At 34.1% G+C, this 14,108-nt stretch overlaps 1 protein-coding gene and 1 long non-coding RNA gene across 3 annotated transcripts; both read left to right on the plus strand.

The window, feature by feature from the left end:
• The first annotated feature begins 5,699 nt into the window (after positions 1-5,699).
• On the plus strand, positions 5,700-6,774 carry LOC117281924 (uncharacterized). Its single transcript, XR_004512558.2, has 3 exons — positions 5,700-5,849; positions 6,135-6,200; positions 6,316-6,774. It is a non-coding gene; the product is annotated as an uncharacterized lncRNA (long non-coding RNA).
• A 2,117-nt stretch (positions 6,775-8,891) lies between these two features.
• LOC104118107 (small ribosomal subunit protein mL103 (rPPR7)-like) lies at positions 8,892-13,542 on the plus strand. Of its 2 annotated transcripts, none has more exons than XR_011414258.1 (2): positions 8,892-10,355; positions 11,205-13,542. XR_011414258.1 is itself a non-coding variant. In XM_009629289.4 (2 exons), exons 1-2 carry the CDS (start codon positions 9,036-9,038, stop codon positions 11,219-11,221), a joined length of 1,209 nt encoding a protein of 402 aa, XP_009627584.2. In that variant the 5' UTR covers positions 8,892-9,035; the 3' UTR covers positions 11,222-13,542. The 2 variants fall into 2 exon arrangements, 1 of the variants encoding a protein (XP_009627584.2); XM_009629289.4 differs by having other exon boundaries at positions 8,892-10,227.
• The last annotated feature ends 566 nt before the right edge of the window (positions 13,543-14,108 follow it).

Genomic DNA, 14,108 nt, shown 5'->3' on the forward strand with positions numbered 1-14,108 from the left:
TTAGTAAAACATGAACAAGAAATGGAGATAGAGAGAAGGAAGAGATTTTCTTCTTCAATTGTGTGTATTTTCCTATCTATTACAAGGCCTTTATATAGGCATGAAAAGTGAAGAAAAATATGTCATTGAATATGTCATTAAGCATAGAAATATGTCATTGAATATGTCATTAAGCATTTGAGAAGATCATGGAGAAAGAGTAGACATCCACCATAATTTGATTTTTCTTATAACACTCCCCCTTGGATGTCCATAGATAATGTACCTCGTTAAAACCTTATTAGAAAAAAACTCAATGGGAAAAAAATCCTAGTGAGGGAAAAAGAGTACACATATTTAGAAATACGCCTTTTGGTTGCCTCGTTAAAAAACTTGCAAGGAAAACCCAGTGGGACAAAACCTTGTAAGGAAAAAAGAGTACAACGCGTATTAACTCCTCCTGATGAGAGCATCAATTCACATCCTTGAGCCTTCGCATCCCAATCTTGTACACTAGTTTCTTGAAGGTTGACGTCGGTAGAGATTTGGTGAACAAATCAGCCATGTTATCACTTGAACGGATCTGTTGCACATTGATATCACTATTCTTTTGAAGATCATGTGTAAAAAATAACTTTGGTGAAATGTGTTTTGTCCTATCCCCTTTTATGAATCCTCCCTTCAACTGGGATATGCATGCTGCATTGTCTTCATACAAAATTGTGGGTGGTTTGTCACACTTCAAATCATATTTGTCTCGAATAAGGTGTATTATAGACCTCAACCATACACATTCTCGACTTGCTTCATGAATAGCAATTATCTCAGCATGATTAGATAAAATACTCACGATTGATTGCTTAGTCGATCTCCAAGATATGGCAGTGCCTCCATATGTAAACACATAGCCTGTTTGAGATCGAACCTTTTGTGGGTCATATAAATACCCAGCATCGGTATAACCAACAAGATCGGGACTGCAATCATTTTCATAAAATAATCCCATACCGGTAGTCCCTTTTAGATACCGCAATATATGTTTGATTCCATTCTAATGTCTCCTTGTAGGAGCAGAGTTATATCTTGTTAAGACATTAACTGAAAAAGTTATGTCAGACCTTGTAATGTTAGAAAGATACATTAGTGCACCAATTGCATTAAGATATGCTACGTCGGGACCAAGAAACTCTTCATTATTTTCATGAGGTCGGAATGAATGTGCTTTATCCATATAAAATCGCTTTAAAATCATTTTAGTGTATGTTGATTGATGGACAAAAATTTCATCTTTCATATACTCAATTTGTAGACCAAGACAAAATTTTATCTTTCCAAGATCTTTCATTACAAATTCTTTCTTTAGATAGTCTACTACTTTAGGAAGCTCTACTGCTTTAGGAAGCTCCATAGGAGTTCCAATGATATTTAAATCATCAACATACACGGTGATTAAAACAAATTTAGATCCAGATCTTTTTATAAAGACACAAGGACAAATTGAATCATTCTTGTACCCTTCTTTCAACAGGTACTCACTCAGGCGATTATACCACATGTGCCCTAATTATTTCAATCCGTATAAGAATTTTTGAAGCTTTATTTAATAAATTACTTGGAAACCTTAATATGCTTCAGAATAATTTAAATCCTTCAATGATTTTCATTATACGCATATCACGTTTTTCTTGTATTGCCAGATTAAAACCTGAACTGGCGACATCCACCACAGGAGAACATGTCTCTATATAATCAATGCCGGGATATTTGCAAATCTTCTTGTGACACAAGTCGTCTTTATGTCTATCGACTTGACCTTTTTTTTTCCGCACAAGAACACATTTTATACCTCAACTGGCTTTATACTTTCAGGTGTTGGGACTATCCGTCCAACTTCATATTTTTCATGTGAAATCAATTTTCATTGCGTATTTTTCATTTGGCCAATCATTTATCTGTCCAAATTTCATGATAGAATTGAGCTCAAGATCCTCGTCAATATTAATAATATTGAGCGCTACATTATATTAACAATATCGTCGACGATCATTTTATATCGGTTCTACTATTATTCAATAAAGACATAACTTATTGAGATCTCTTTATTTTATTATTTTCAGGTACCTGAGCCTCTCCCATGAGGTCTTATGAAGTGTTATGTCGTGGTGCTCTTCTAGAGCACTTGCCTCCTTATTATGACCATCTTGAATATTTGCTCCTCTCCTTCTTCAAGGAGTTTTATCTTTGGAACCGATTAGTCTATTATGCTTTATGCATGCCATGGACTCTATTCATTATGGACTTTATTTTATTTGGAGCATTAGCAGCTGAATATGACATTTAGCTTTGGATCAGCAAATACGCCGGGCAATATTTTACAAATGAATTATCACTTGAACTTCAAGTTCACATTTTCTCGTACGAGGATCTCGATGTACTCATAATAATTCATTACATGCATTACTTTTTCAGCTGCCCATTTTCTCCCCCTATTGTTGGGATCACCAACACATATCCCTAGCCTTATTTGGGGATCCATCTTTGTGCACTGTGGTAGAACAATTAAATCATATAGCAAATTCATATTTGTAGATGGAAATTATTTGATTCCTGACCCTGAACCGATTGTGATAGGGAGAACTTATCATAACTTGGCTAGATTCTTACAAGTGCTGTTGTATATTAAATAATACATCAAATACCAAATTTTATTTTGGTAATTTTGTTCTCATAACCAATGGTTTAGATATAATTGGAGGCATACAATTTCTACTAAACCAACTTAGATTTAAACCAGTATTATCAAGATAAATCATCATAATTTATATTCTGGAACTGTGCTCTAATAATTTGAGCAATCAATCTTGCAAAAGCCAAACTACAAGTTGATAACAAATGCACATGTGACCATAAAATAGATGCATCTATTAAAATTATATAATAGTAAACGGTCCACATGGAAGGTGACTGGACCCATATATTTATCACCTTTTATTCATTCCAGAAATCAAGGGATTCAATCCTAACTTTAACTGGTATATCATGAGAATAAGCAGCACAAGAGAATTCTTGAAGAATCTTATATTTTTTCAATATATGCCAATGTAATTCTCAATTAAGTTTTTCGCATCATAATTAAACCGAGATGGTCAACCGGTCATGCCAACTAATATTTATTTCAGTAAACCTCTAGCTTACTTGTGGCTTGTGATTGCATCATCATGCTCATACTTGTGAAGTACAAATAAAAGAAAAGTCAGGTAACCTTTCATATTTATCCGGTATGATTATAGTAATATAAATATATTCAATCTTCTTTTCATTTATAGTCTCAATATGCCAACCACTTTGGCTAATATATTTGTAAATCAAAATATTTCTTTTGAGACTTACTACAATATTAATGTTATGAACAATTTCATTCATCCGGGTAGTAACAAATTAGTTCTTTCAGAGCTCTTAACTATTTTTGTACTACAAGATCTTTTGTCACACCATCCATATAATGAATGTCTCCTTCACAAAGAGAATCATATCATAATAATTGTAATGTTCAAAATCATCATAAGCAAAATAATTTCTTGCTTTAATTTTGCTTTTAATAACTTTCATAAGGCATGACAAAATATATTTTGGCGTATCATATGCATGCGACCAATGTAACTACACAATAATATTCATTATCTTTCTTTGTCTCAAACCTCCCTTAGATGTGAGTTGTAGTATTTATCCAACTATACACAAGTACATTATTATGCATAATCTTTATCATATATATATTTTCACATTCACTTTCAGGAATGAGTATGCAATCTCAATGTTTAGCACAAGTCACATTCTCTTCAAAGAATTTTTCCCTTTTTATAATTACCATAGTGATAACTATTATTATTTTGGCCTTTCGCTCGCTCACATTCATTGGTCAACCACTTGTCTTTATTTAGACTTATCATGCACTGCTATCACATTCACTTCAAGAATAGAGCAAATCAAGTGGGACAAGCTCCATGCCTTTTCATGAAAAATACATTATTTTCTTTAGTTATTATTATTATCAATATGGTGCATTAGGACTCAAACCCAATGCCTTACCCATATAAAGGCATGCTAGGCCATAATGCGTTGAAACTTGAATCCAACATTTTTTCATCAACATAGTGCGTTGGGACTTGAACCCATCGTCTTACCCTCAATCTTTGGCATAATAGGCCAAAATTCTCTAGGACTCGCACTTGAGCCTTTAAATATTATTACTTCATAATTATAGGCATAAGTAAATTAACTTTCAAGAAGACATATAACTATTTCAATCTTGAAACAGTTCCTCTGCAACAAAAATGCTAGTTAGGATATATGCCAATTTTGCTTTCAATGAAATACATCATGTTATGGTAAAAATATTATTACTAAATTACCTTAATAATTATCTATCATAGTATGTAAAAGGTCAGAATATATATATACGTTGGAATATTATCTTTGTCTTATAAGAGATGTAGCAAATAAAGACATACCTTTCCAGTTCTTTATTTCACTGGATACAATTGAAAAAAATATTTTAACTAAACACTGCACATAAAGTTAATGCAAAGATATGAAAGTATGAATGGGTTTAGATGGATGTAAAACTTATCTTTGTATTATCATCCAAGATATTTTTTATTGTACTTGATCTCATTGTCTGTTTATAATTTACATAGTCTTGATGTAGAAGATCATGAAATGAGCAATTCGTGCTGATAATGTGTTATAAAATAAAAGCAACTTAGTAAAACATGAACAAGACATGTTGTTATGAAATAAAAGCAATTTAGTAAAACATGAACAAGAAATGGAGATAGAGAGAAGGAAGAGATTTTCTTCTTCAATTGTGTGTATTTTCCTATCTATTACAAGGCCTTTATATAGGCATGAAAAGTGAAGAAAAATATGTCATTGAATATGTCATTAAGCATAGAAATATGTCATTGAATATGTCATTAAGCATTTGAGAAGATCATGGAGAAAGAGTAGACATCCACCATAATTTGATTTTTCTTATAACAGTGCACAAATATGATATAAAGTTATCACAGGTCAAGCATAACTTAAAATGCACTAAATACATCTAGCAATAATACTGGTTAATATGAATACCCTACGGTCTTTATCATGCAATTCCAATAACAATTTAGCTATGTGATTTGACATGCTACATAGCTAGTAATTTAAAATAATATAATCTATTAAAAGTTACTATTCGATTATCATTGGAAGTGAAAGTCCATAAAGACAAATTTGAAGAAAAGAAAATATAGTAGTTCATGACAATGGGATCGACAAAACAATGTCAATAGCAAAAGAAGCTCATGTGTTAGAGCACTACTAGAAACACATCATTTTCCCACGAAAATTTCCCACAGAAAAATTTTCAGTGGCAATTCCCACAAAAATACAATGGAAAAATTAAAATTTCTTTTCCTAAAAAAACAATAACCTTTGCCAGTGACTATCCGTGGAAATATTTTGGTGCAAAAATGCACATAACTTTGTTCCCTCTAATTCTGTGGGAAAAGTCATTAAAAATATAATTATATAAAACTAAAAAAATTTCCCAGTGAAGACAGTGGGAACTTAAACAATAAATAATTTTTTTTTTTTTACATATTCCCATAGACTCAGTGTGAACGAATATTTTTAAATTTTTCTTATAATTATGAAAATGATTTCCCACGGAGATTTTCGAGGGTAATAGTGGGAAAGTATTATTATTCATGTAACCTTAAGTTTTTCCTCATTCTATTCACATAATATTTCCCCTTTGTATCTTCTCTCCCTCAAGACGCCTCCCTTCACATCGTATGTTCCCCTCTGTATTTTCACTCCATATCCAGGTAATCTGATCCCCCCTCCCCCCTTCTCTCTCTATCTCTCTCTCACACACTCACCCTCTCCTTTTTAGTTGTTGATTTCCCCCCAAAGTACTTTGAAACTTAGGGATTTTATACTATTTCAAACCCTAGGTTTAAAAAAATTAATATGAAGCGAATCAAGTTTCCCTCTTTCTTTTCTTTCTCGATTTATGGTGTCTATGTATCTGTAGATGCATTTTTAGTACAGTAAAATTTGGTAATCTATGACCATAAAAGACATAAATTTTTTTATAAATTTTGTTGCAGTTGAATAATCTTGAGCTTGATGTCAATCTTGCCAAAAACGGAAACCTTCCTGGTGCTGAGAATTTGGTAAGTTAAAATCATGTTTCTCAAGGCACTATATTTTGAATTGATTTCTTGATTGGATGGAGATTAGAGTGTCAAATGGTTGGATATTTTTAATTTGATATGTTCATTGTATAAGGATTATTACCAGCTATATAGTGGAAAGAGAGAAGTTGATCTGGATGAGTTTGAGCAATTGAATAGGAAGGTAGCGAAGATTACAGAGTTGTATCTTTAAGAAAGGGTTGCAAGGGAAGAAGAGGCAAAGCAAAGGGGGGAAGAAGATAGGCGAAGAAAGGAAGAGGAAAGGCGAAGAGAGGAAGAAATGAGGCGAAATGGCGATGCATTAAGACTTGTCACTAGTGATGTTAAAAGTCTCAAGTCTCAGATAAACTCCCTCTTAGCATCTGGTGCATTTCCCGTGCCTCGTTCTCCAACAACATCTGATGATAACTAAAGAGTAGTTTCTTTTATTAGTTTATCTTAAATGGTACTTGGATGTTGAATTTGAATGCTGGATTTTTTGAGTTTTTGTTCTACTCTATGTTTTGTTGGATATTGTTTATGAAATGGATTGAATTAGATGTTGTTTATGAAATGGATTGAATTAGATGTTGTTTATGGTATTTGAATGCTTAATTGTATTTAGTCTTGTATTGGTGGTTGTACTTTCTGTTTGGCAGGTGGTGTAGTTCTAAAAACAGATTTTGTCATGAAAATATTTACCAGATTTCCCACGGATTTCCCACCAACTCCGTGGGAATTTTGCCCATATTTTTTCAAGAATTTCAATATTTCCCACTGATATTCGTGGGAATATTTATAGATTTATTTCCAGGTTATGCATATTTTCCACTGATTTCGTGGGTAAAATAAAAAAAATAACTAAATTATTTTTATTACTTTTCATAGATTCGGTGGGAAACTTAGGAAAATTAAATTATTATATTTTCTTCTTTTTCCCACAACGGTCTTGAAAAAATACACTGTGTGGCCCCACCAAATTCTCGTGAAACCTTTTGTGGGAAACTTCCTGGGAATTACCCACGAATGTCCTGAAAAATTATTTTCCCACCAGCCATTTTCCCACGGAGCGCCTTCCCTGGGAATATCGTGGGAATATTCAAATTTCACACAGATTTTCCACCGATTCTTCCCTGTGAAAAGACTGCATTTCTAGTAGTGGAGAAACAAACCTTAGCTAATGGCTCAACCATTTCATAGCTTTATAACTTGATGAATATCTGAATCTTCATAGCTTATTTCTAACTGTTGGTACCACTCATTACCATAACTCATCATATGGTGTGTTTACTTCGTATATATATTTTTGGGAATGAAATTGGATTGCCTTAAGTGGGAATCCAGCGACGGCGGAACAAAAACAAAGAGAGGCTCATCCACTTCAATTTCATATTTTGTGATTAATTCGTATTGATAACGTGTTAAGAAATTAATATGAAAATAGTAGCGAAGATAAGAGAAGTAGGGAGGAATAGAGATTTCTTATTTCACTGTTCAAGTGTTTTTAAGTGTATACAATATCACTTCGTGGTAAAAAATTAAGCTCAAAGTAATAATATAAAACAAAAAAAATAAACAAGAGAAGTAGAGAGCAAGAGATAACTTTCTTATTTAATCAAATGTTCAAGTATGTACAATATCACTTCTTATCCTCTAGTATTACATAGATGTAATACAAATAAATGTCATAAACATGATATTAAACATTTGAGATCAGGAAAAAAAATCATGTGAGAGGTTATGGAGTTACGAGAGTTACAACCATACGTATTGGGGTAACGAGAATTACGAAGATAATTAAGAAGAGTATCGAATGTTACTCAATTTTGGAGTTATGGACATCCACGTAATCTAATGTTTCATAGGGAGGTTTTTTTTTAAAATGTTGGACTGCTATGTCATCAATTATATTATATTTAAATTGATGAGAATGTGAAGGGCCGTTAGTAGTAAGGGTAGATGTGGTCCAAACATTAGAAGGTAAGGGTATAATTGCTATCAAATTTTAATAAAGGGTATAAGTGGCCTATCTCAGATAGTTGAAGGCTAAAATTGACCTTTTTCCGAAATTAAAATTAAAATTATCGTATGCACATGCAATATTCGCGTGATTAAAATGCACTTTTGCCACATCAACTGAGCTACCGCTATATAAGCATGATTATGGATCAGAGATATTTATTAATGTTCATTTTGTCAAGTAGGAGTACTTAAATGAGAAAATTTTAAGTTCTGGGTGCAAGTTTAGATGACATGGAAGACCATTTTACCTAAATATAAATAATATGATAGGACATTTTTTAACCTTTTTTCCATATTTGTAAAACGGATAACTACATAAGAAAATGTCACATTAGAAGGGGCTAAATGATTATCTTCCTTAGGGTCCATTTGGCCATACAATTTTTTTTCACTTTTTTCAATTTTTTTTTTACTTTTTTCGAAATTAGTGTTTGGCCATAAATTTTTTAAATTTCACTTGAATATGAATTTCGAAATTTTTAAAAATTTAAAAAACTTCAAAATACTGTTTTTAAAATAAATTTCACTTTAAATCACTCATAAAAATTAAAAAACAGCCCAAATTATATTTATATCCAATCGCTACTTTAATTTTCAGATACTATTTTTATTTGATTTTTATTTTTTATTTGTTTCCGGAATTTTTACAATTCTTATGTCTAAACACCCGCTTAGTTGAACTAACGGGATTCTCATTTCATTCCAAACCCCACATCAGCAATTTTCACAGCGCCTCCTAAAACCCTACTCCACTCACTAGTCACTATACACCCAAACGGCCAAACACCACTGATCCGGCAAAAACCCTAACGAATGTCTTCTTCCATTTCCCTGCGCCTTGCGCGCCACTTGTCAACCTCAGCCGCCGCTGCTTCGTCAACCTCCGGCACATCTATCTCTATCTCCAAAGCAAAATCAAAGCTGAAATCCGAGCACGATCCGGACAAAGCCCTAAAAATATACTCTTCCGTTTCTGACCATTACACTTCCCCTTTATCCTCTCGTTATGCTCAGGAATACACAGTCAAACGCCTCGCCAAATCCCACCGTTTCTCGGACATCGAAGTATTCCTCGAGTCTCACAAAAATGACAAGAAAATCACCGAAGAGCCCTTCCTTTCCTCGATCATCCGTTCATATGGAATTGCCGGAATGTTTGATCACGCGCTTAAAACTTATCATCAAATGGACGATTTAGGCACCCCCAGATCAGTTGTTTCGCTTAACGTGCTTCTTTCAGCTTGTGTTAACTCGAAACTATATGATCGTGTCCCCCAGCTGTTCGATGAAATGCCAAAGAAGCACGGATTTTTACCCGACAAAGTTTCATATGGTGTATTGATTAGGTCGTTTTGTGAAATGGGGAAAGCTGAGTTGGCAATGGAGAGACTCAAGGAGATGGAAAAGAAAGGCGTGGAGGTTACGGTGGTTATTTACACGACGATACTGCACTCGTTGTATAAGGGCGGGAGGAGCGATGAGGCTGAGAGGATTTGGAATGAGATGGCGAAGAGAGGTTGTGGACCGGATGTTGGTGCTTATAATGTTAAGATTATGAACATTCAGGGTGGTGATCCTGAGGGAGTGAAAGGATTAATTGAGGAAATGAGCAATGCAGGTTTAAAACCCGATACAATTAGTTACAATTACTTGATGTCTTGTTACTGTAGGAATGGGATGATGGATGAGGCTGAGAAGGTTTATGAGGATTTGGAGACAAATGGGTGCAATCCAAATGCTTCGACCTTTAGGACTTTGATATTCTATTTGTGTAGGAGTGAGCGGTTTGAGGCAGGGTATAGAGTGTTCAGGGAGAGTGTGACAGCAAACAAGATTCCGGATGTCAATACACTCAAGTATTTGGTGCATGGTTTGGTGAAGAGTTCAAAGGCGAAAGATGCAAAAGAGATGATTAGGACAATGAAAAAGAAGTTCCCTCCTAATGTGGTGAAAGTCTGGATCAAGTTAGAGCACGAGCTCGGTTTAGCTAAAGCTGAAGACAGTGGTATCAAGTCTAATGAGACTAATGTTGCTTAGTTATGATTCTTGTTTGTGGTAGCTGGAAGCATTATAGCAACTTTATAGTTGTCGAAGGACTTTACATGATTGAATTTGTTTATCTGTTATAAAGATGTGAGTTAGCACTTGGCGCTAACATTTTCTATGCCCTTTATTTTTGAAAGCTAATATAGAACTTACATGAGTTTGAAGATTCGCAAATGGCCAATTCTATGGGCTAAAAGTTCTGTTGCTTCGTTGCTTTTTTCTGTTCTTCTATCCATGGATTTGAATAATCAATATAATGTTGCCATATTGCTGAGAATCTAATTTTTAACTTGATTTGATGGTTTATTGTTAAAGTTTTTTCTATAATACCTGCTTGTTTAACGAGTTAAAGGGTGTCGGGAACATTCTTCTTAACTCATTAACAGTATACTTTAGGGACAATGTATACTTAGCTAGCTTTAGGAGAAAAAGTGAATCTGGTAAATACAATTGTTGTTGGAAACAAGATTCTACAGGTTTCGTGATTGTTGGAGGAGTTAGCTTCAGTTTGTTATTTCCTATGGTAGATACAATTCAAGGCCCTATTCTTAATTTGCATATATAAAGTGCATTTTGATATATGCAACTGCAGAATTGTGTATGCCACTGAAGTACACGATCTATATGTGAAGCTTCTGTATGAACATTTAGTACTTTGAAGTTGTTACAGCTCCAAAAGTCACCGACTCATTTCTCTTATGCCTTCACATGGTTTTAGATATTCTTGCATCTTCAAGAGCAAGAAAAACATTTAGCAGTTTTCAATTTATTGGATTCCCCTCCCCCCGTGGTGACATGATAAATTTGCCAAGCCTTCGGAAGTGTAGCACTCTTAGTTTGCCTGCAACATTGTATTTGGACCATAACATTACTTTCTAGTGTAGTTTAAGAGGTGGTCATTTTGTGGTTATTCTGACGTATTCTAATTGCTTCCAGATAACAAGAGATCCTGAATTTTGAAACACGAAACCCCTCTGGTTTTGGTTTCATCAGCTATGATGTCTTTGAGGCATGCAGCAAAGCCATCCTTTAATGGGGTAACTTCCTCCCCTCTTTAAGTATCTTATTGAGAGACACAACATTCCAACTTAAAGTTTCAGATGTATGGATTAGCTTTTTCTGGTTTGGAGATTGTGCTATGTTTGTGAGCCTTTTGTTTTATTTGAATTTGATTTAGTTTCTTTTTCTGGATAACAGTGGTGCTTTGGTGCTTTGAGGCATCTGATGCAGCAAAGCCTTCCTTTAGAGTGGTAACTTCCCCCCCCCCCCCCCCCCCCAAAAAAAAACCCCCCAAATGCCAACCTTAACTTATTTAAATAATCACAATAAAATTCAGATGTAAGGATTTAGCTACTTTAGCTGGCAGACCGTGCTATCTTGTAACTTTTTTTCTTTTTTGAATTAGGTTATCATTTCGATGTGCTTTTTAAAGCCCATCGAATTGCTAGTAAATCATGATGACTTTGGATTGAACATTCATACAATGAGCTACTTGCATGATGTAAAGTTTATTACCTAGAAGTGGAGTATTTAAGAATTATCTATGTTGTTGGCTTTTTTTGTCCTATTATATTAATTATTTTTATTACCAATTTTCAAAAGACAGTTTATGCTTGATTCACTCGAACTTTAGATGGCTTATGCAATTGATTATCCAAATAAATGTTAAAGTACATTATTTTTAGGTTAGAAATTGTTATAAATATATTATATTATGGTTGTTCATTTAGTACTCCGTTGTAAATAAGCTTTCTGAAGAAGCTTATCCATATGAGACTCCGCCGTAAATATGTTTATCTATTTAATACTCTATTGGAAGTAAGCCTCCTGAAGAAGCTTATCATTTTGGCACTCTATTATGGATAAACATTACCGGTAGAAGATTATCTATATCTGGTACAGTAACAACTTGCAAGCAGTTTACATAACAGCTTGCAGTAGCAACTTGCAAGCAGCTTACACAGCAGCTTGCAGTAGCAACTTACACAACTTCCTTTCTTCTATAAATAGAGAAGTTTTCAGTTCATTATGTACACAAGTTTGAAGTTTGAATAATATATCAGTTTCTCTCTATACTTGTCTTTACTTTACAGTCATTATTTTATAACACGTTATCAGCACGAGACTCTGCCATCTCGGGCAAATACTTTGAAAGTATCAGAGGTACGAACTTTCTTTTTCTAAATAATGTCAAATCTTTCTAAACTTGAGTTTGTAGCCCCATATATCAGGCAAACGCTACATGTCTTGGGTGCTTGATGCTGAAATTCATCTTGATGCGATGGGTCTGGCAGACACCATCACAAAAATCGAGCATCAAACCAAGATCGTGCCAAAGCAATGATATTCCTACGCCATCACCTTGATGAAGGCTTAAAAATGGAATATCTCACTATTAAAGATCTGGTCATACTGTGGAATAATTTGAAAGATAGATATAACCACTTGAAGATGGTCGTTCTTCCACAGGCACGTTATGATTGGACTAATCTAAGGCTACAAGATTTTAAATCTATTAGTGAGTATAATTCTGCTATGTTCAGAATTATTTCCCAATTGAAATTATGTGGTGATAGTATTACTGGTCATGATATGTTGGAGAAAACTTTCACCACTTTTCATGCCTCGAATATGCTCCTGCAGCAGTAATATCGAGAGATGAGATTCAAAAAGTATTCTGAACTTATCTCACATTTTCTTGTAGCCGAGCAACATAATGAGCTGTTAATGAAAAATCATGAAAGCCGACCTGCTGGTTCTTGTCCATTCCCTGAAGTGAATGAGACGAACTTCCACCAAGCTAAGCGTGGAAGAGGACGTGGCCCCAGTCGTGGTCGGGGGAAGAAACTCTAATCATGTAATAATAATGCATCAATGAACCCTCCTCACCACCAGCAGTGAAAAAGGAAGGAACAAAAGCATGAAGCGATGCAAGTGGCAAAGGCAAAAAATGCATGCTATAGATGTGAAGGAAAATGGCACTGGTCACGTACCTGTCATACGCCAAAGCACCTGGTTGAGTTGTATCAAGCCTCCCTGAAGAAGACAGAGAAAAATGATGAAGCAAGTTTTATTTCTGAAGATAATTTAGACTTCATGCATTTGGATGTAGCTGATTACTTTGCACTCCCGAAAAGAAAAACAAGTCATGTGATCGGTGATGAATCTGTAGAAATATAAATATTTTAATTTTTGTTGTTTGTAATAGATAGTATGGTTATGTAATTGTTGTACATAAATAAAAGTTATGCTTTGATAATGATGTTTACTATCATATTTATTTTGTTCATGTCATTTTGAAGAATATGGATAATTCTCAAATTATGTTTGGATCAAAGACCAATCATGAAGATATTTGTGTAATTGATAGTGGAACAACTCATGCCATATTCAAAAATCAAAAATACTTTTCTTATTTGCATAAGGAAAAAGCAAATGTTTCAACAATTTTTGGTAATATAAGTTTGATTGAAGGCTCCGGAAGAGCCATTATATTTATGCCTAAGGGAACAAACTTATAATAGACAATGCATTATTCTCCTCCAAGTCCCGAAAAAAATTATTGAGTTTTATAGATATCCGCCGAAATGGGTATCATGTTGAGACGATAGATGAAATGAATATGGAATATCTTTGTATTACAAAGAATATTTCTCGCCAGAAGTGCATTGTAGAAAAGTTACCAACTCTATCTTCTGGCTTATACTATTCAAAGATTAGTACAGTTGAAGCACACTCTATCGTAAACCAGAAGTTTACTGATTTAAATATTTTTGTGCTTTGGCATGGCCGTTTGGGACATCCTGGATCAATAATGATGAGACGAATTACTGAAAATTC

The sequence above is a fragment of the Nicotiana tomentosiformis genome, chromosome 2 (genome assembly GCF_000390325.3).
Source record: "Nicotiana tomentosiformis chromosome 2, ASM39032v3, whole genome shotgun sequence".
NCBI classification, from domain to species: domain Eukaryota; kingdom Viridiplantae; phylum Streptophyta; class Magnoliopsida; order Solanales; family Solanaceae; genus Nicotiana; species Nicotiana tomentosiformis.